We start from the raw sequence: 20,000 nt of genomic DNA, 5'->3' as shown, positions 1-20,000 counted from the left end.
GTGTAAAATATAACATCTCGGATTACGAAAAAAAAAATGAGAAAAACATTCAATAAGATATACAAACTCTGTGCCAAGCTTTACCACCCCATATTATTTAAAAGGCTTTCTTTATAAATTTAGAATTACTTCAAAAATGATCACAAATACATATCTACTGAGTGAGTTTCTATCCAGTAAATGAAGTCATAGAGCCCCGTAAATATTTGACCTCCTCCTAAAAAGAAATACAATGATGACCTAAGAACACTATGATTTGAAATACTTTCCAGACCAATGAACTGTGCAATACCTTCAAAAACGGGATGACAAAAGGTCGCAGTGGGAAGTTAGTAGCTTCTTGCAGTTTGGAATGAAATTCTTCAATTGTCAAAGTAGAGTTCTGTGAAAAAAAAAATGTATTATACACACATTTTTCTCAGTAAATATCAGAAACACTAGAACTATTAAATTACAAATATTGCTATAACATAGTATAATAGCAGACATAAGACATGGAATTTTCAATGTTCAATCTACCGACTTTGTAAAGCCAAGATAACGTCCCATAACTTACTGTAACCCCAGATCCAAATCGACATTTGAAAGGAAAACACTTTAAACATTGTACTTGGAGAGCAGTGTCATGACAGTAATAGAGTTTTCAGAGAAGTCCTTCTAATTATGAGGAGCATCTAAGGCAGAGGTTCTCAACTTCCCTAATGCTAAGACCCTTTATTACAGTTCCTCATGTGGTGGGGACCCTTAACCGTAACAAGATTTTAGCTGCTAGTTTATAACTATAATTTTGCTAATGTGATGAACTATAACGTAAATATTTTTGAAGGCGGAGGTTTGCCAAGGGGGGTGCCATCCATGGTTGCGGTCCACTGCCCTGGTGGAGGCTTGCCAAGGGGGGTGCCATCCACGGGTTGCGGTCCCCTGCACTGGTGTAACTTTTATGGCAACCAAACACACTTGGGCGTATGAAAATACTACAGAAGTGGAGTGCGAGACTCTCACTCATCACAGATATCATGGTGCTGTATCATAGCTTTCCGTTTTGTTGTGTTATCTACAAATGTGTCTTTCTTCAAGGGCAGTGGCCATCCTAAGTATTAGGCTACGCTACTGAGGTTGAAAAGAAGAAGTGAGCCTACGCTAACTTACTGAGTTTTATAGATCCTGAAAACCCTAGGCTGGACCTGAGTCCTAATTTGTCCTGGAAACAATCTTTATCCCAAAGACAGAACAAACACCCCAAATCCATTCCTAGCCTACCCTGTATCACTAAACAAGCCCCAGCGACCTAGGATTTGAGTCCTGCAAGTTCACCTATTTAACAAAGAGTGAACTGATATCAAATGCAGAGACTAAACTAACTATATTTTAGACATTTTCCTTAGTCCTTGGGCAGAGGACTTATCCTTTATTAGGATGAATAAAGACTAAGGTCTTTATGACTGAAGATTAGAATATTGCTTTCTCTACTGTCTGTACCCCTCTGTTTTGCTTTTATGACAAATACAAGGAGAATAATTTTTATACCCTCAAACTCAAAACATTTTCACATGAAAATATGAACAAATACCAACCTCTTATTTATAAAAATACAGGTCAGGTTACCATGTTTTTTTAGGTATCATGTTGACAACACTGCCTAACACCATTCTTAATTCTATCTCAATAGCATTATGATTTATTTCATTATGATTTAGTGCCCAAGTTCAAACCACAGGCATGCCCATACCACTTCAGTGGTCTCATTTATGTTAGGGAATAACTATATAATTCAGTTTCTCCATGTGGAAACTATGCATACATATCTCTCCTTTAAAGGTTAGTCCCGAGAATTAAATAAAATGTTCTGAGGTCAGATTCTTAAAAACCAACGTCCCAGAGCCTAAGCAGGGACAAGGTGGCCCGCACGCCCAATCCTATGGTGCCAGCACTGAAGGACACTGATAACCCACAGAGGTAAAGTTCACTGTAACCTCTAGTCCAGCCCAGACTCCATCCTGAAACCTTTTCCCCCAAAACAAACTAAAAAGCAAAAGTTTCTTTCCTACTCTCTCTACAAATAGTCACTTCCAAACTAGGTGTGGGGTTGTCTGCCCTTGACGGCAGCACTTGGGAAACAAAGATGGGATATCGCTATGAGTTCAAGGCCAGCCTGGCTTACATATCAAAATATAAGACATAGTCGGTACTACAGAATGAGATCCTATTTAAAAAAAGAAAAAAAAAAAGTCACTGCATATTGTATATGGAAGGAAGGGAGAAAGCAAGGAAGGAAGGAGGGCAGGCAATTAATGTAAAGGAAAAACTAAGTAAACCTAGGGTCTTGGGTAAAGTGACACGCTTCTGCCAAAGCCACCTTCTGTCCTGGAGACAGAGCAGCTGGCAGACTGGGAAACGTTCTTCGCTCCTTAAATGCAAAAACTACTAAATGTAGGCAACGGTGATCCAAGGCCCATGTTCTGATCCTATTTTACCCATCCATGATCGCTACACATGATGAAGATAAATGCTCTATGGGACAGACATCAGCTCCACTGCAGGGGACTTGTCACTCCCCCACGACTCAGTACTAGGAGACACAGCCTTCCTAAGAACGAGGGGATCACTCATTTTTATATTAAAAAAAATCACAATTAATATAAAAGTGACTTGAAGGTAAGGAGTTAAAAAAAGACATACACTCTCATTTCCAATTTGATAATACATAGAATATAATAGAATAGGCCAATATTTGTTTCCAAACTAACAGTTTAAACAAGAGTGCCCACAGTGAAGAATTAGTAGTACAGATGATTTAAAACATAAAATGAAAAAGGCCACGAGTTCTGTAATCCCAGAACTCAGAAAGCTGAGACAGGAAGGGCAGAGTTTGAGACCCTCCTGTGCCACAGGATAAATTCGGTTAATTGTTGTTAGATGGCTACAGGTTGGAGAGAAGCGAGGAGCTGCTTCTGTACTGCTAATGAGTACGTTTTTTTTTTTTTTTTTTAAGGCTGAAAAAGTAAAACAACTCTGGAAAGTTGAGGATGTAGCTCAATAGAAGAACCCTTGCCTGGCATGTGTGGAGCCCTGGATTCAACCCCCAGTACCCTCACACACACACACACACACACACACACACACACACACACACACACAGCATTTCTAGATCTGGGATGTGATGCATTAGTGGCAGCAGCTATACAATGTGGATATACCCTTAATACCAGTGAGCTGGACAGTTAAAAATGGCAATTATGGTTAAATTTTACGTATATTTTACAATAAACCTTTAATGCCATTTGCCTTAAAATGAAACTACATGAAACAAGGATGTATTACTTGTTACGAGTTCTTGTTCATCTAAACCAATAGTAAGAACCCGAGATCAAGAACATAAAAATGAGCATTCAATTAGGTTAAGTGACTCATTAACATAACAAAACCACTCTATTACTGCAGAAAGCCCTTAACTATGCAGGAGACTACGCTTATTAAAAGAATCCTATACACATGAAGGTGTATAATATAGACATATGTATACACACACATATATACATGTAGTACAAAAGCATATAAACACATACAAACACATATATGTATTCACATACAAGTGGCCAAGCCAACCATTCATTGTATCCCTATACTGTTATCAGTAAAACAGATTGATTATGGTAGGGTCCATTCATAATGCAGAACTGAAAATATATTATTGTAGAATCACACAAATTTGCACAGTACCTGAAGACACAGAAACTGCCCTGGGGTTGGGGCATCTTCTTCCCATGCTCTACCTACTCCACCCCCAACCCACACACTGCCTCTTACCCCGGAAAACTGATATCTGTGTGCTTACCACCAGTCCTAGTACAAGGGTGCGAACTCTTTCTCCAATCTCTGGCGAAATGTCATTGCCAAACTGCTGCAGGGTAGTAAGAAATCGTTTCAGCTTGCTGAGTTGCCTAGCACCACAGGCTGGGGGCAGCTGTTGATTAGCCAGAGAAGAGGAAGAGGAAGAGGAAGGCCCGTTGCTAAAGCCATTAGGCGGTGAGGGGGCGCCATTCAAGGCCGTGGGTGAATGGCTGGTGCCATTCGTTACTGTCAAGGGCACAAAATCAGAAGGAAAAAGTAAGTAAATTTACAAAAGAGAATGCATAAAGGAACTGCCACTAAGAGTCTTTGCCTTGAAATCTTCTGGTTGTGTAATTTCAAATATACAGGGACACTTTGCAAAATGCTTGGACATTACCGCATCACAGGACTCAGATATTCCTTCAAGCCCGAGTCTCCTTTTTAAAGTGAGGGGCAGCCTGCTGTACAGAAGCTGATAATAAACGGAGTCTGCCGCCGTGTGGAGCCAGCCCTGCCTCCCATGCGCACATATGCCAACCACCTGAAATGCTTCAAACATAGCACAAACAGCTTCGGAGGTCAGCCTTTTGTCACAGGCATCAATATAACAGGATGGCTTCTCCCTAAACTGCTCCCCTAGAGAAAGTGTACATTTGGTGGGGACTAAATTTATCACTGAACATTTTTAATCATGTTCTGTACACACAACTGACAGCTGTGTTTATAGCAAGAGGACTTTCAAGTTTTAACCTTATACCACCCAATTAGAAGGCTATTTTCCCTCCTTCTTATTTCTTAACCATTTGTTGGGGAGGGGGGAGGTAAATGTAAGTTTTACATAGGAAAATAGGAAGACAAAAATAGACTAGAGACTTACTAAGGAGTTATTTTAAGAAACTGAAAGGGGACAGCTCAGTTTAGCCCAGAACATAGATTAGTAATAGTTTACTAAATTGATTTCTGATAAAACTTATTTGAAGGTGGAGATGATGGTCTGTAAGAACTAGCACAGAAGCAATGGTGCGCTGTGGCATATGCCTAGCATCCCAGCATCCCAGCCCTTGGGAGATGTAGGCAAGAGGATAAGACGTTCAATGTCATCTTCAACTACACATAACAAGTTTGGAGCCAGCGTGAGCTACACAGTGACACCCTGCCTCAAAAGTAAAACAGAGAATGAAATGTCCTTTAATCTCAGTGAGGAACAAAGGAACCTATCCATGCTCACCAGGCCTTGTCAGAGGAGACACATGCCTGTCACCATGACTTTGGATAACAAACCATTCAACGACAGGTTACGACTTTACATGTCACAGCCTTCTGCCCCACACACGTCTGGAAAGATCTTTTAAATGGCAAAGCTGTTGTTCATGAATACTTAAGATGTGTATCTTTAGAGACTCATAGATTGATTTTTGCCTCTCAGATATTTTTCATTCATATGGTTCCATGGCACATCATCCATTAATAGTATCGCCTATAACAGATAAATATTTCTTAGCTTCATAAAGCTTTGATGACAACTTTAACCAGAGCAGTGAGACTGATTAAAACCATCCTACCTAGTGCTTCTGCTAGAATGCGAAAGTTGCCTGGTGCTCAGAATTTTGTCCTTTTCTGAGATGCTACAGGAAGAAGTACACCCCACTGACTGAGAACACGGGACCTGAGCTGAATGAAAATGGAGTAAGGTTTGATAAAAGCTTGGCAGATTCATGATAAGAATCATGCTGCTGAATTCAGAAAGGTTTCTATAGAAGAGTGTTGCACCAAGCAATGGCCCTTTAAACCTCAGAATGTAAGGGTTTTTTTAAAATATTATTTGTAGCTATTTAGCATAGAAGAAAGCATGGCAACTAGGAATAATTATAGCATGTTTCTATGTTCTAAGTGAAACTGAACAACCAAAATAAAGAGCTCTATGTTAACATGAATTAAAAGTCATGGGCGTAACTAGAGCAAGGGAGCAAATGTAATATTATTCATTTGTTCAAATCGTAGCAGATTACAATGTTGAAGTAATAATATAAAGGCAGGCAAATATTCACAGTTGTACCAATTATACCTAAAACATGACACTTTCGTTTGGGTTCAATAACCATTACCTACTGGCAAACTTTCAAGGTTTTTGTACTTGATTCTGCATGAAGCATTGACACTGGATTTTATTTTTTTTCTTTAATTTTTTTTATGTGCAGAAAAATTTCAATTTAACCATTAAAACTGAACACTTCAATTCAGAACTGAGTACTTACATGTCGTTGGCGTAAATGAGCTGGTTCTCGGAGCTCCTTGGGTGGTCGGGGGAGGTGGCATCGCTGGAGGAGTCAGCCTAGATTGCGTCTTCACATCCACAGGTGAGTCTGGCATTGTGGAGTGTTTCTCAGTACGATCTGGGAATGCCACCAGGAACACGTTATTTCATTCCTTAAACACCTGGCTTTCACAAAGTGGGAGTCTGTCTTTTACAGAGGCACACGAACACATGAAATCCAACATCTCCTATAAGCAAAGTACGCTTATCTATGTATGTGTAAAGAGGAACGTTATCCTCCAAGTGCCACTTGAAAAGGTGTAGCACAGATGGCAGACCTCACTTGTAACCCGGCTATACAACATCCCTTTGTTATCTCTGGCTTGGGCAGATGCTGCCTTGGTACTATTGTGTGCGCCAGCGCAACCTCATTCGCAACTGAAGACAACTTTGTGGAGAGGTAGAAGAGAGGTGAGGGAGAGGAAGATAACGACATGACAGCTCAGAAGTAAGGGAAACCCGTGTCAGCTAAGCAGCGAGAAGGCCTGGCTAAAGCAGGGAACTTCTCAGCACCTTTCCGCAACACCTCCCATCCCCACATTGCTTAATTTTCTGGTCAATGCGGCAAAGCTATTCTTCATGCTGATTGTGTGAACGCCTGCCCTGTCCGGTTACAAAGAACATGAGACCAGTGCTCCAATTAGTAATCTTAGAACACAAAAGTCTCAAAATAAAAACTGTAAAAGCTAAAGAAGGGCCATGCTCAAACTCCAACTACCTGATGCTGACCATTTGCAAGCCTGAATGTACTTCCCTTTCCCCCACATACACTGGATGTTTGAGACAAGGTTTTACTCTGCAGTCTAGGCTGACCTGGAAACTCACTGGCTTCAAACCTGCATCAGTCCTCTGTGTCAGCCGCCTAGTGATGGATGGCACTGTGAGCATGGAGCTTCTAAGTATATTTTTCTCTTGACATTTCCATCTATTTTTGAGGCTAATGTAATTTTCAAGGCAGTAGATTTCTCGTTAAAAATGAAATGGTTTCTTGCTTGTTCCTTTAGATTCAATTTTATACAAATACATGACAGACACTCCAAAAACATTTTGAGGTACTTTTAAACTTTAGCCACAAAAATTTACACTTATACTTTCTTTTTTTTTTTTTTGTAAAAAAAAAAAAAAAGGCAAAATAGTAAACTGTTCCCATATTTATTTACAAGTCAAATATTAAGAGAGTTGGGAAGATGGCTCAGAGCAACGTTACAAGAAACCTACTGGGTTCGGTTCCCAGCACCTCACAGTGACTCACAATCACCTGTAACTGCAGTTTCGAGGGCTGCAATGCCTTCTTCCAACATCCTCGTGCACGTGTGCACACACTCATACACGCACACAAACAATTAAAATAAGTGAATAAATTTAAGTCATTATTAAATGAAAATGTAAACCCCAAAGTACCTACTATTACAATCCCAAACCTAGCTCACCTTTCCTCAAAGCAATTTGTTACATATAGCAGATTTCATGGCACATGTTTGGAATCCCATCAAGTGAAGGAAGGTGAAGACAAAAAGGACCACAATTTCAAGACCAGCCTGAAACTCCGAAGATTGTATAACAAACAAACAAACAAACAAACAAAAAAGCAATTTCCTACCCAAGTATAAGGGCACACACCAAGAACCCCAGCACTTGAGAGACAGAGGCAAGGGATTGCATTAAATCTGAAGCCATCCTGGTTTACACAAAGAGATCTAAACTCATGAAGGCTACTTAGTAATACCCTGTTTCAATAAAAGATTCATTTTCATAAGATGTAGAGTGCAATAAAATAGGGCATCTTAAAAGTTGAAATAATGTTAATAGCATTTTAGGAATGATGTAATAAGAGAAAACCATCATCACCCTAATAAGTGTATTCTGCCTCATACATTAGCCAGGAGTATCGGGCTCTATGTCTACCACTGGCTTAATAATGGTGAATAACCCCTGGTCAAGAGAAGTGTCCTGAGGAACTTGATGGCCTTGACACAGCACAACGTGCTCTAGACTTTACCTTATTGTGAAAAACACATCTTTATCCTGCTATCCCAGAGCACTTAAGAACTAGCATCAGTAACCCCTTATTCTAGAAAAGAAATAAGTTAGGCAGGCTTCAAACTGCTCCTGCAGTAAGTCCACGGTACATGCTACTCTCAACCAACCTCGGCAAGAGGAGAATAAATAGCTTTCCGCTTATTCTGCAGCTGGGAAGAGGTACAGCAGCAAATACGGTCTTCCTAAATAAAGGCAAATACTTCTGTCATACCAAGAAAGGAAGGAGGGAGGGAGGCTTGCCAGAGTCTGCTGGGAGATAACAGTGGGAACTGCTGGTCCATCTGGCTTTCATTCTGCTAACACTCAGAGGGAAGGCAGGCCAGATACACAGACTTGGAGCACGTGGTTGCACAGACAGAAAGGAAGAGCAGAGGAAGAAAAGGAAATGGGAGGAAAGAAAAAAGAAAGAAAGAAAGAAAGAAAGAGAGAGAGAGAGAGAGAGAAAGAAAGAAAGAAAGAAAGAAAGAAAGAAAGAAAGAAAGAAAGAAAGAAAGAAAGAAAGAAGCAATAAAGGAAAAGGGAGAAACAGGGAAAGAACAAAGCAAGGAGAAAGGCCCCCAAAAGGAGTGATGCCCCCTCAGAAGCTTTGTTGACGCATAACTGAAGCAGGCTCCTCAGCCCAGGCCACAGTTGCCTACCTCAGATGCCAAGGATACTTAAACTGATACAGCTCACAGCAGTCCTCTGTCCTCTTACATACTTATACCGAGAGAGAGAGAGAGAGAGAGAGAGAGAGAGAGAGAGAGAGAGAGAGACTGTAAAGCCCACAATGGGCTTCCTCTTCAAATCTAAGATTTAGGTTTCTGCTCAGGATGATCTTTGTGTTGCGGTATCTGCCCAGTTCTGGAAAGATGATGGATGTATTTGTAGCTTTAATTGGGAAACATTTTCAACACCACTCTTGGACCACACACGCAACATAGTGCTTACTCAGAATATCATTATCAACGTAGGTAAGAGGGATTTTTTTTTTTAATGTCATCAAAGTTTTAGGAAAAAGAACTGCCAATCAGCATGTGGAAGGGCATCACTAGTTCAAACAGGGATGGACTCATTCTGCCCAGATATGTGTGTACATGTAAACATTTAACATTTTGACATTAGCCAAATTTCCGTGATGGTTGGCTTCCCTGATCAAATAGTTCCAACCAAGGGGCCCTACAAATGATGACAAAGTGGGACCATATGTGAGCCACTCTGCTCTACAATCCACCCAGGACAGCGATGGGGAGAGAAAAACGCCAGCCAGGCCTAATCCATGCACACAGAAACATTCTGGGGCACAAAGATTGCAGATAAATTTAGACAATGTGTTTCAAGTATGCTGAGCTCTGTTGCATTTGTTTGGGATTATTTTTTTCAGTGTTTTGAAATATATATTCTTGAAATTCTCAGAGCAAACAGCACAAGAGCGATGACTTAAACCGAGAAGCATTTCCCCCCTTTTTCAGTTTAGAGGACGCGGTTAAACAAGCATGAGGTTCTACCGCATCACAAGTAATATTTTTAAGTTAATGAAGATTATATCTTCCTGGCGTGCCCCGTCTGTTTTCCAGTTTTGGGAGACAATGTGTGACACTTACTGAAAGAGTGACACAAAATGACCCAAAGAGAGAAGGGAAGAAAGGGATGCAGGTGGGAAAGGAAAGAAAAGACGGAAAAAGAACTCTGGACAGGTCCCTGAGGTCGGTAAAGGAAACAAGCATTGACTTTACCTCTCACATTAATGATTCACACGGCTTCGAGACAAAACAGTCTGCCCTGCGCAGTAACATTCTCCCCCCTTGGCAAATACCCAGCATATATGTACCAAAGATGGTGGAGCATGGAAAAAATTACAGCATACAAAAATGTATTACTGATACCATTTCAATATTGAATTCTTTGCCAGGGCCCTCTAGAGGCGGTATGTTTTCCATTTCCTTTTTCTTTCTTTTTTGAATGTAAAAAGGTAAAACGTAATCTGGCCTGGCACTTGTCTCAACTTAACCTTAGTCCAAATCCTTCCAGGTGTTTATTCAAGGTCTGAAGGAGAGGTAGTCCAAAATGGCCTGTTTACATGCCACACTGGAGAGGATAGGTGTCAAGCAATTCCTTCAACTGTTAATAGTGAGCTCTCCTTTAGATTAGCTATCCTGAGCCTTAATTCTGCACAGTAAAAATGGAAAGTCTATTCTGTGTTCCTCTTAGAGATGGGGTACGAAATTGAATGAGATCACGTGTTTAAAGCCCTAGTCTCCACTCATACCAGTCACCAGTGTCCCCCTGCACCTTCCGAGAAGTGGATCTGTCTCTTGCAAGTTTATCAAGTCTTGGATCTATCAATACAGTAGATGGGTATTGCTACTGCTGGGTTTCCTGGGACATTTTTGTTTGTTTTTGAGTCCTCCTTTGTTGCTCCACGCCCCCAGAGAATGGCCTGCCCTTATCTGCGTATTCTTCCTTGCTCTTCAGAGCTAACCCTTACAGTTTTCCTCAACTGCCCATGCACCAACAACATATAAGTTCTGATTCCATTTTACCATTCATCAGTCTGTCTGCATGAGAAAGTGTGTAAATCCTACACACACCGAGGAAACACTCTTGAGAGTGTAGTTAAAAAGCATGTATAAGCTGGGTGTGGTGGGCCACACCTTTAATCCTAGTACTTGAGAGGCAGAGGCAGGTGGATCTCTGTGAATTCAAGGCCAGACTGGTTTACATATTGAGTTCCAGGCAGAAGAAGCTACATCAAGGCCCTGTCTCAAAACAAAACAAAACAAAACAAAATAAACAGGCATAACTCAGTTTATAGGAAGAATGATCACATTCCCTTTCTAAATCCATTCTCTGTATTGGAGCCAGTTCAAAGATAATCAAGCTTAGTGTTATACCTACCATTAATAGCACATAAGGACAAAGCAGAACTCAGGGACAGATGCTCTGGGATTTCTATTGGGATTATGTGCTAATAACTCATTGTAAATTGAAAGTATTGTAAATCAGAAGTGGATTTGTGGGGCCCATTAGATGACTCAGTGGGTAAAAGTGCTTGCCACTAAGCCTAGGGGCCTGAGTTGGATCCCAGAGCCACAGGGCAGAGAGAGAGAACCCTCTGAGTTCTCTTCTGTCATCCACCAGTGCTATGGCATTTTCACGCATGCCTACACATATGAATGAATGAATGAATGAATGAATGAATGAATGAATGAATATAGATAGATAGATAGATAGATAGATAGATAGATAGATAGATAGATACAGTGATGTTTCAGAAAATGCATTTTTTATTTGATTTTTAAAGATAGAATCTCTTATAGTCCTGCCTGGCCTCAAACCCACTAAGCCTTGGTCCTCCTATCTCTGCCTCACAGGCCCATGCTGGGATTAGAAGTGTTACACTACCATGCCTAAAGAGGAAATTTAATCCAGAACATGGCTCCTCTGCCAAGAGATCACATCCAAAGATCTTCTAGGTCTGTGTGATCTGGTTGGAATATAGACACACCTTTAATCCCATAAAACAGGGCAAACAGATCTCTGAGTTCAAGGCTGGGCTGGTATAGATCGAGTTTCAGGTAAAGAAAAGCTTAGGTTCAGATGTGGTGGCACACATTTTTAATCCCCCGGCATTTAGGACACAGAGACATGTGGATCGCTGAGTTCTATTCAGGCCATAAGTTGACTCAGTGAGTTGAGAGGCAGTACAGTGGATTTGAGTTTGTGGAAGTTCCATTCGTGGAATTAAGAGGCAGTTTCTACCTGGAGAGTTTTACAGAGACAGGTTGAAGAAAGAACAAGCTAGACACAGGTGAAGACAGATGAGCTGTAGAATGAGAAGGAGCCAGAAGATTAGAACAGATTGCCGGAGTTCTTTTGAGGCTCAGCAGATGAATTCAATGAGAAACTGAGAGAAGACATTGAATCAGTCATCTTGGGAATGAGTCTGAACCAGAACTTCTGAGCTGAACCAGCCAGCCAGAGTTCAGAAACAGCTAGAATGGGTGAGCTTATTCAGCAGTAAGTCTCAGAGGCTGAAAACATTCCAGGCCTAGACTGTACAAAGACTAGAAGCTTCCAGGACTAGGCCTAGGTTAGCAGATAGAGGCAGTAAGCCTCCAAGACAATAATTACCTCAAGAAAATAAAAGATACTGTTAGACAGGCCTGCTCAAAAATACATTTAAAGCCAAGCAGAAAGGTGCACACATGTAACCCCAGCACCCTGGAGGCAAAGGCAGAAAGAACACTCTAAGTTTATGCTCCTCAGAGCTACATAATGAGATTCCATCTTTAAAACAAAACCAACAGCAAGGAAGCAAAGAGACAGGATGGGAAGAGAGCATTTAGTACCCCTGGCCTGCCTACCAAATATCACGGCACGGTACACTGTATCATGCTTACTCTTGTGACCACATGACTAACAGCTACAGGCAGAGGCTGATGTTTCCACCTCTTCTTCTCATATACACATCCTGTCTGAATGTTGCCTAAACCCCATTTAAGGTTTTATTTTGTTTGGTTTCAGATTTTTGTTGTTGTTGTTGGTTTTTGTTTTTTGTTTTGTGAGACAAGGCTTCATGAGTGGATCTCAGGCTGCCTTCAGACTCAAGGTAATCCTTCTGCCTCAGCTTCCAAAAAACTGAGGTTGCAGGCATGTGTCAGCACATAGCCCAAATTTTGTGTGTAGCCAGTGACATATATATCATTAAGCGGTGGTGGGCTTTACAATGTGCTTAGGCTATGAAGGCTCTGCTGTCAGACATAGTGTTAGTTCACTATTTAAAAAAAAAATGAAGAGACATCATGGTGACTGTAGTCCCAGCCAATTGGGAGGCTGAGACAAAGCGATTACAAATGTGTGGTCAGCCTAGACAATTTAAGGAGAACACATCTGAAAATATTAAAACAGATAAATAAAAAGGGGTGGAGTATAGCTCAGTGGTAGACATGTGCCCAAGATGCTCAAATGCACAGATTCAAACCTGTGTTACAAATATAAGAAGAGAGCAAAAATGGCACTGGGAGGCTGAAAAAACGAACTGCAGTCTCCTTTTGCTCCACCAGGTAAGTGCACTACCAGCAACAAGCACTACCCAGGAAGTACAGACTGGGTCTTCACCAGGCCCCAAGACTATGGAAACCAGCAAGCCCAGCCCTGTGACAGACAGATTCCTGTTTTTTATAAATTACCCACTCTACAGTATATTATTATAGCAGCGTGAACAAACTAAGAAAACGGGTGTCCTGAGTATTCCTGAAACATGAATGGATCTTCTCTTTTCTCTGACCTTATGCCCTCATAGGACTGATTAGATATGTGCCCATGGTTCCAGCATTCAGAAGACTGATGTGGAAAGATGAGAACTTCAAGGCCAGAATGGTGTATAGTAAGACATGTTCTCTCTCTCTCCTCACTCACTCACACACACATACACACACACACTCAACATGGAATGGTAGTATACCAGTATAATTCCAGCACTTACAAGGAAGAGGAAACAGGCTCAGCAGTTTAAGGCCAGCCTGAGTCACAAGAGAATGTCTCAAAGAATAACAAACAAATAAAAAGCAATTACACGAAGGGGAGTTCCATAGTTCCCACGATAAACACAAATATTCCTGTGGTTTGGCCCCAGACACAAACAGTCAAAGCTCCAACAGCAAACTACATATCCCTTACTGGTATCACTTGATTTTGAAGGTGCCTACCCTTTTCCCCCACAATTCCAAAGGGCCCTTGCTCTTTGCTTCATAGGAAGTCTCTTCTCAGTCACGCCCTTCAGAGATGGGTTAGAGATCTAGTTCTGAACAAGTAGTTCAAGGATGCCCACAGAAGAGGTTCTAGGGAAACAAGGAAGGAGGACGAAACGTTTCCTGATCCTTCGTGGGAGAGTGGGCTTGTGCTATCTAGAGCATCCTCTTCAGATTCTACCAGTCTTATCCATGGCATTAACTACGGTAGATGGTCACTGTCCCCTGGGTCTTCTACGAATGCTAACATTCCCTGGTCTCACCAACATGAGAACACCATCCAGAGGATACACACCCGACAAGGAACCATAAATATTTCAAAGCTGATGATGATCAGCCTTGCTCCATTCACGTGTATTTCTATTTCCTCCATAATATTCACATTTCTCTCATACACATTTAAAATTAATATCTATTGCTTCTTCTTTTCAGTTACATTTTCAATCTTCATCATAAAATTACTATCAGTTATCTAGTTATAAAGTAATTATTCCAATGTATAGTCTTCCTCAAAACATCCACTGAAATGTTCTCTGATAGCCAATGGGTGCATGCATCCGTGCATGCATGCATGCCTCTGTGTGTGTGTGTATCTAAAAGTGTGTGAATGTGTATGTATGTGTGTGAAAGTGTGGGGTGTTTGTGTGTGTGTGTGTGTGTGTGTGCTGTTAGGTAGCTCAGGCTGCTCTCCTGCTCCGGATGATACTTCAGCCTGAGGCTCTCAAGTTCGGAGAGTACAGATGGTGGAATGCTTGCTTTGCATACATAAAAGTCCTGGGTTTGATCCAGTTCTATATAAAATCACCCTGGTGTCGGGGAACTTGGGGAAAGAAGAGCAAAGTTCAGGAAAAGCTATCGAGAAAGAGGGAAGGTAGGAAGAAGGCTAGAGGAAGAAAGGGAAAGGGTGTAGTAGAGAGAAGTGGGTAGACAGGAAGAATGGGGCAGGAGGAGCAGGAAAGAGAAGAGGGTTGGGGAAGCAACTTGGTTGCTTTAAGTGAGTTGTCTCCATCCCCACTGAACAAACTGGATGTCAGGATGCACTCCTGGAACCTCAGAACTCCAGAGGAGAAGGCAAGAAGGTCGGAAGTTCAGGGCTCTCCTCAACTGCATAAGAGCTCAAAACAATTCATGAGGTCGCATGTCTAAATATAAAATTAAATAAAAATCTATGTATCGGATGGGGTGAGGAAGCCTATGGTCAGTCACCTTTCTCTGCAATTTGACTCGTAGTGGACTTTTATGGGATGATCTCTACCTGCTTCAAAAGGAAGCTTCTTTGATGAGGAGTGAGAGCTACAGTTAGACCTGTTCGTCTAAGGGTAGATATTTAGAATGCAGTTAGAAATTACATTACATTAGACCTCTCCAGGAACAGGTGGTTGGCTAGGTTTACAGTACCAAGCACAAATTTCCTCCTGCTGAGTGATCCTTAAGTCTAACTAGACAGCTGTTGGTGCCCCCAAGATAAGAACAATACCATTGCTCCATTAAGATATCCTGCTGGGCTGGTCACTGCTGCAGCTCCAGCCTTTATATTTGAGTAGGACAGCTCATTGCTTTTCTCCCGTGGCAGCTGGCATAGTGCCTTCTGATACTGTGAGAGATGCCTCCTCAGGCAGGAGACATCTAGGTCAGCTCTAGTTTGACTGTTCAAAGTCCTGTGTCTGAAGTATGGGGTGTTTTGAGCATCAGAGTCTTATTTCCCGCTCTGGTAGCCAGCTGAGGGCACTGTCAGTAGCCTATTCCTGTTTTGGGAATCTCCCCACTCCTTCAACCAGCCACGGGCAGGGAAGTTGCCTATGCCTGACCCTGTGGGTTTTGTTAGTCTCTGGTTCTTAGGGGGAGCGTTACCACCCCATATGGTATCACTCCACACACATATACAAACACACACATGCGTGTACACACACACATACATATACATGGGAACAGCCTAGTTTTGCTTTCTTCATCCATCCATATAACAGCCTGAATCAGATGCTACTCTTCCAAGCACTCTTAAAAATGCCAAGGAAGTTGAAATTTAAGTCAGACAAAAGGGGGTATCCATGAATTTGGCATTCAGAAACAGGATTAATATGCCCAATGTAGCTGGACAACACTATACAATGAGGGGCTGGAGACGGCACTCAGCTGGTAGAATGCCTGCCTAGCAATCAGGACCAGATCACGCTGAAGTGAATATAACCTGGTGCAGTGGTACACACCAATGATTCCAGCAGTCAGGGAGGGAAAGCAGGGGAAGCATAAGTTCAAGGTCATCTTAGGCTGCATAGTGAGGGTTACATGAGACCCTGTCTCAAAGAAAGAACAGAAATTCTTGTCCCACGCGGAGGTGAGCCACCCTCTTTTATTTTCTGAAGTTAGTTTTTAAAAGAGTAGTAAGTATAAATTTCCTTCGTCTCTGTTTGGCTTTCTTCTTCACCAGATTTCATGCCCATTAAAGGCACAGATGCACCACGGCTGTTATCTGATTCTGGACCAGCTGCTGACAACTCCATTCCAGGGCTGTGCTGTTGGCTGTGTTCTCCCCATCATCCTTAAGCTGGTGTGTTTACTAATGGCTTGAATTCAAGATGTCTGTTCTCACACTTGCTGTTCAGAGTTTATGGCTTAGTGGGTTTCATCTCAGCTTTCGGGTTCCAAACAGATACTTTTTTCTACTTTTTTTTCCTACAGTAGCTATGAGATAAAACAGCGTGCATAGGGGCTGGAGAGATGGCTCAGTTGTTAAGAACACTGGGTGCTCTTCCAGAGGACCTGGGTTCAATTCCCAGAACCTACATGGCAGCTCACAACTGTCCAACTGCTGTTCCAGGGGATCTGACTCCCTTACACATACAGGCAGAAACACCAATGTACAGAAAATTTTTTAAAAAAATGAATTATTAAAAAAAAAAAAAAAAACAGTGTGCATGTGATTAGTGATTAGGGTGACCTGAAGGCCCAAAGAGGATGATTAGGCTCAGGCTGAAGGCCCTCTTGATTCCACTTCCCACTTTGGCTGCTTTGTCACTCCAGGGCCATTATCTTAATTTTTTTTTCCTTTGTGATGCCAAACAAGCACATTTTCAAGATGGTAGTCATGAGCCCCATGCACCCACAGCTGTTGAGCATGTGCAGTGACCGGTGTGGTCAGGACATTTCAAGTTTTCTTTAATTTTAATTAAAATTTAAATTGTCACATGTGACCCTGGCTACTGCACTGGAACATGCAGGTGCTAATGTGTCACTACTGCTGGATGTAGTAACACTAGTGAGTGTGGTCTGTATTCCTCTGTTTTCAAGTCATAAATGAAGTAGCAACTGGCCTGAGATAGCAGGAACTTTGAGGACTGAAGGAAGCTTAGAGTAGAACCTTGGGCCAATCTTCCAAACCTCCATCTTCAGTCACTGTCTTTCTTTCTTCCTTCCTTTCTTTCTAATGGAAAGTTCTGTGATTCCTTTTCATTGTGAACTGAGAAGTGAGATCCTACCTGTCATCATACTTTTGGTGGATCTACCCTTACAGAGTTTGCTTGTCTGTTGTTGATCTTCTTGTTGCTGCGGTAAAAAAAAAAAAAAAAAAAAAAACAAAAAAAACGGCTGGCTCTCAGTGGTTAGAAGCACTGTCTGCTCTTCCACAAGGTCCTGAGCTCAGCTCCCGGCAACCATATCGTGGCTCAGAGCCATCTATAATGTGATCTGATGCCCTCTTCTGGGATGCTGTTTACATGCAGACAGAGCACTCATATACATATAAATAAATAAATAAATAAATAAATAAATAAATAAATAAATAAATAAGTAAATAAATAAATAAATAAATAAGTAAGTAAGTAAGTAAACAAAAAAACCCAAATAAATAAAATACAGCAGACGCAATTTAAGGAAAGAAGCATTTTGGGGTTCACATGTTGAGGGTCCATTCCTCTGAGCAGAGACCACACGGAGCTTGAGGCAGCCGTCACACTGCAGTCACAGTCTGAAAACAGCCAGGTGACTGTTGGTGCCCAACTTCACTCTCTCCTTTTCATGGCCCAGGACTCCAACCCATGGAGAAGTGCTACCCATACTAGAGTGTTCGTTGTTGTTGTTTTTCCAAGTCAGTCCAGTCTAGAAAAATCACACAGAAATGTCCTGAGATTGGTTGCCTATGTGATTCTTGATTCTAAATTGACGGTCAGTATTAACAGTATTGACAGTCAGCTTGTTTTTAGTTGTAAGAATAAAATGTGTCCATTGTAGAACAGAGAAATGGTGTATTTTTGAGCCTACAAGTGCTCCTCCCCCTTTGTTTAGCATATTTGTACGTGACAAGACTTGCACTCCTATCCGGGAAGAGAGGTTTGTGTACAAGCTGAACTAGTAAAATGAGATTTCTTGGCCAGCTTCCCTCTAATGTCCAGAAAACACTGCCTAGCAATAGGCATCCTGTTCCTCTGACTCTTAAAGCTGTTCATCTCTTCCTTCCATGATTTTCTCTGGTTTAGGGGACAGTAATACAGAGAAAGATGGAAGAATGAGGGCTAAATGACACTAGAGATGTTTGAAAAAGCTTTAGAGAAACATTACTTTATAAGCTTACACACACTCACCTGGGTTGGTGCCTAATCTGTGGCTACCCAGATGAGAATAAAGGATGAACAAAACAGAGAGGAGAGGTGAAAACACTCGTTGAAAGAGAAAAGATGTGCTGTTGGAAACTGTCTGCCCCTGTTTGCTCATTTTAAGACAAAGATGACCACCAGATCAAGAGAAGAGGAATCACAAGAAGAGCCAATGGTGCTGCTAAGTGGAATACTATCTTCGGAAGTAAAGTACTGGTTACTGGCCTTGACAATTCTGGTAAATTCTGGCAGTACACATCTTGTGGAAATATCTCTCATCAACAACTGTCACCTTCATTCCAGCCACTCTTGGGTCTTCTTGTAATCACCTCCTAGAAGTAGCTCCTGGAAGCTATCAAAGTGTCTCTAGAGAATGGAGGGCTGACTACCTTACTTGTGTTGGCCTGGTTTCATGTGTATCTACTTTACGCTTCACCATCCTATGTAAGTAAACAAAAAAGGGTCTCCTCTTTCAGAATGATAAGTACAGACACCAGGTTTAGGCAATCACCAAATGTTGATCTAATGGCTATGATAAAATACTTAGCCAGGGAGGATGACACGTGCCTGTAATATCAGCACTTAGGAAACAAAAGAGGCCAGTGCGTTGTAAATTCATGGCCAGCCAGACCACAAAACAAGACTGTGCCTCAGACACAAAACAAAACTGAAAATATTTAGTGAGAAAGCCCAAATGCTCCAATGAATGGAAAATAACTACTTGAACAAGGAGGCATTAGATCATTCCACAAAGTAGAAAACATCGCTTTGTAGCGAGACACTCTTCATAGTCTTTAAACACAGATAATTTTTTGCTCCAGTAGCTTATTTTTAAGAAAATGTACAAGACAGGCTGAGAGCCTCTGCAAAACATGGCAGCTCAGACCTCCTGCCCCCAGGCAAGCCAGTCAGTTCCAGTTACAGGGAGTAGTTAGCAAACCAAAGCTGAACATTAGAAGGTGTACAGGGTATGTACCTGTCTGTGGCTTAACCACAGACCAGCAGAGAGCAGGATCTTAACTGAGTATTTCTTGAATTGAGTTTTATGCACCCGGGGGGGGGGGGGAGAATAATATTAATAAGCTTTACCTTACAGGCAACAGGAACACAACTAAGTTTTTTAGCAGTCAAATGGCAAGCTAGTCTCCATATCATAGGCAGACATGGAGGAGAGAGTAAGAAATGTCGGAGAAGACCAGTGTAATCGCTCATGCCTATTTCCTAGCACGAAGGAGGCAGAGACAGGAGGGCTAAAAGTTAAAGGGTAGCCTGTATTCTATTAAATTTCACATCAGCCTTGGCTACACAGCAAGGCTTGTTTTAAGAAGGGAAGAAGGGGGGAAGGAAGGAAGGAAGGAAGGAAGGAAGGAAGGAAGGAAGGAAGGAAGGAAGGAAAAAAGGAAGGAAGGAAGGATAGACTGAGGGGAAAGAAGGAGAGAGAGAGAGAAAGGAAGGAAGGAAGGAAGGAAGGAAGGAAGGAAGGAAGGAAGGAAG

At 41.7% G+C, this 20,000-nt stretch overlaps 1 protein-coding gene across 1 annotated transcript in view; it reads right to left on the bottom strand.

The window, feature by feature from the left end:
• Positions 1-20,000, bottom strand: part of Runx1t1 (RUNX1 partner transcriptional co-repressor 1) — a 102,158-nt gene that overhangs the window by 57,218 nt on the left and 24,940 nt on the right. The window contains exons 2-4 of the mRNA XM_055603459.1: positions 6,087-6,224; positions 3,836-4,077; positions 293-382 (exon numbers count right to left, since the gene is read on the bottom strand). Coding sequence (XP_055459434.1) covers positions 293-382; positions 3,836-4,077; positions 6,087-6,201 — 447 coding nt within the window. The 5' untranslated portion in view covers positions 6,202-6,224. The remainder of the gene's footprint in view (positions 1-292; positions 383-3,835; positions 4,078-6,086; positions 6,225-20,000) is intronic.

This window comes from Psammomys obesus, unplaced genomic scaffold (genome assembly GCF_907164565.1).
Source record: "Psammomys obesus unplaced genomic scaffold, mPsaObe1.curated_primary_1811, whole genome shotgun sequence".
Classification (NCBI taxonomy): domain Eukaryota; kingdom Metazoa; phylum Chordata; class Mammalia; order Rodentia; family Muridae; genus Psammomys; species Psammomys obesus.
Note: the sequence above shows the minus strand (reverse complement) of the source record. Positions and strands in the feature narration are given on the sequence as shown.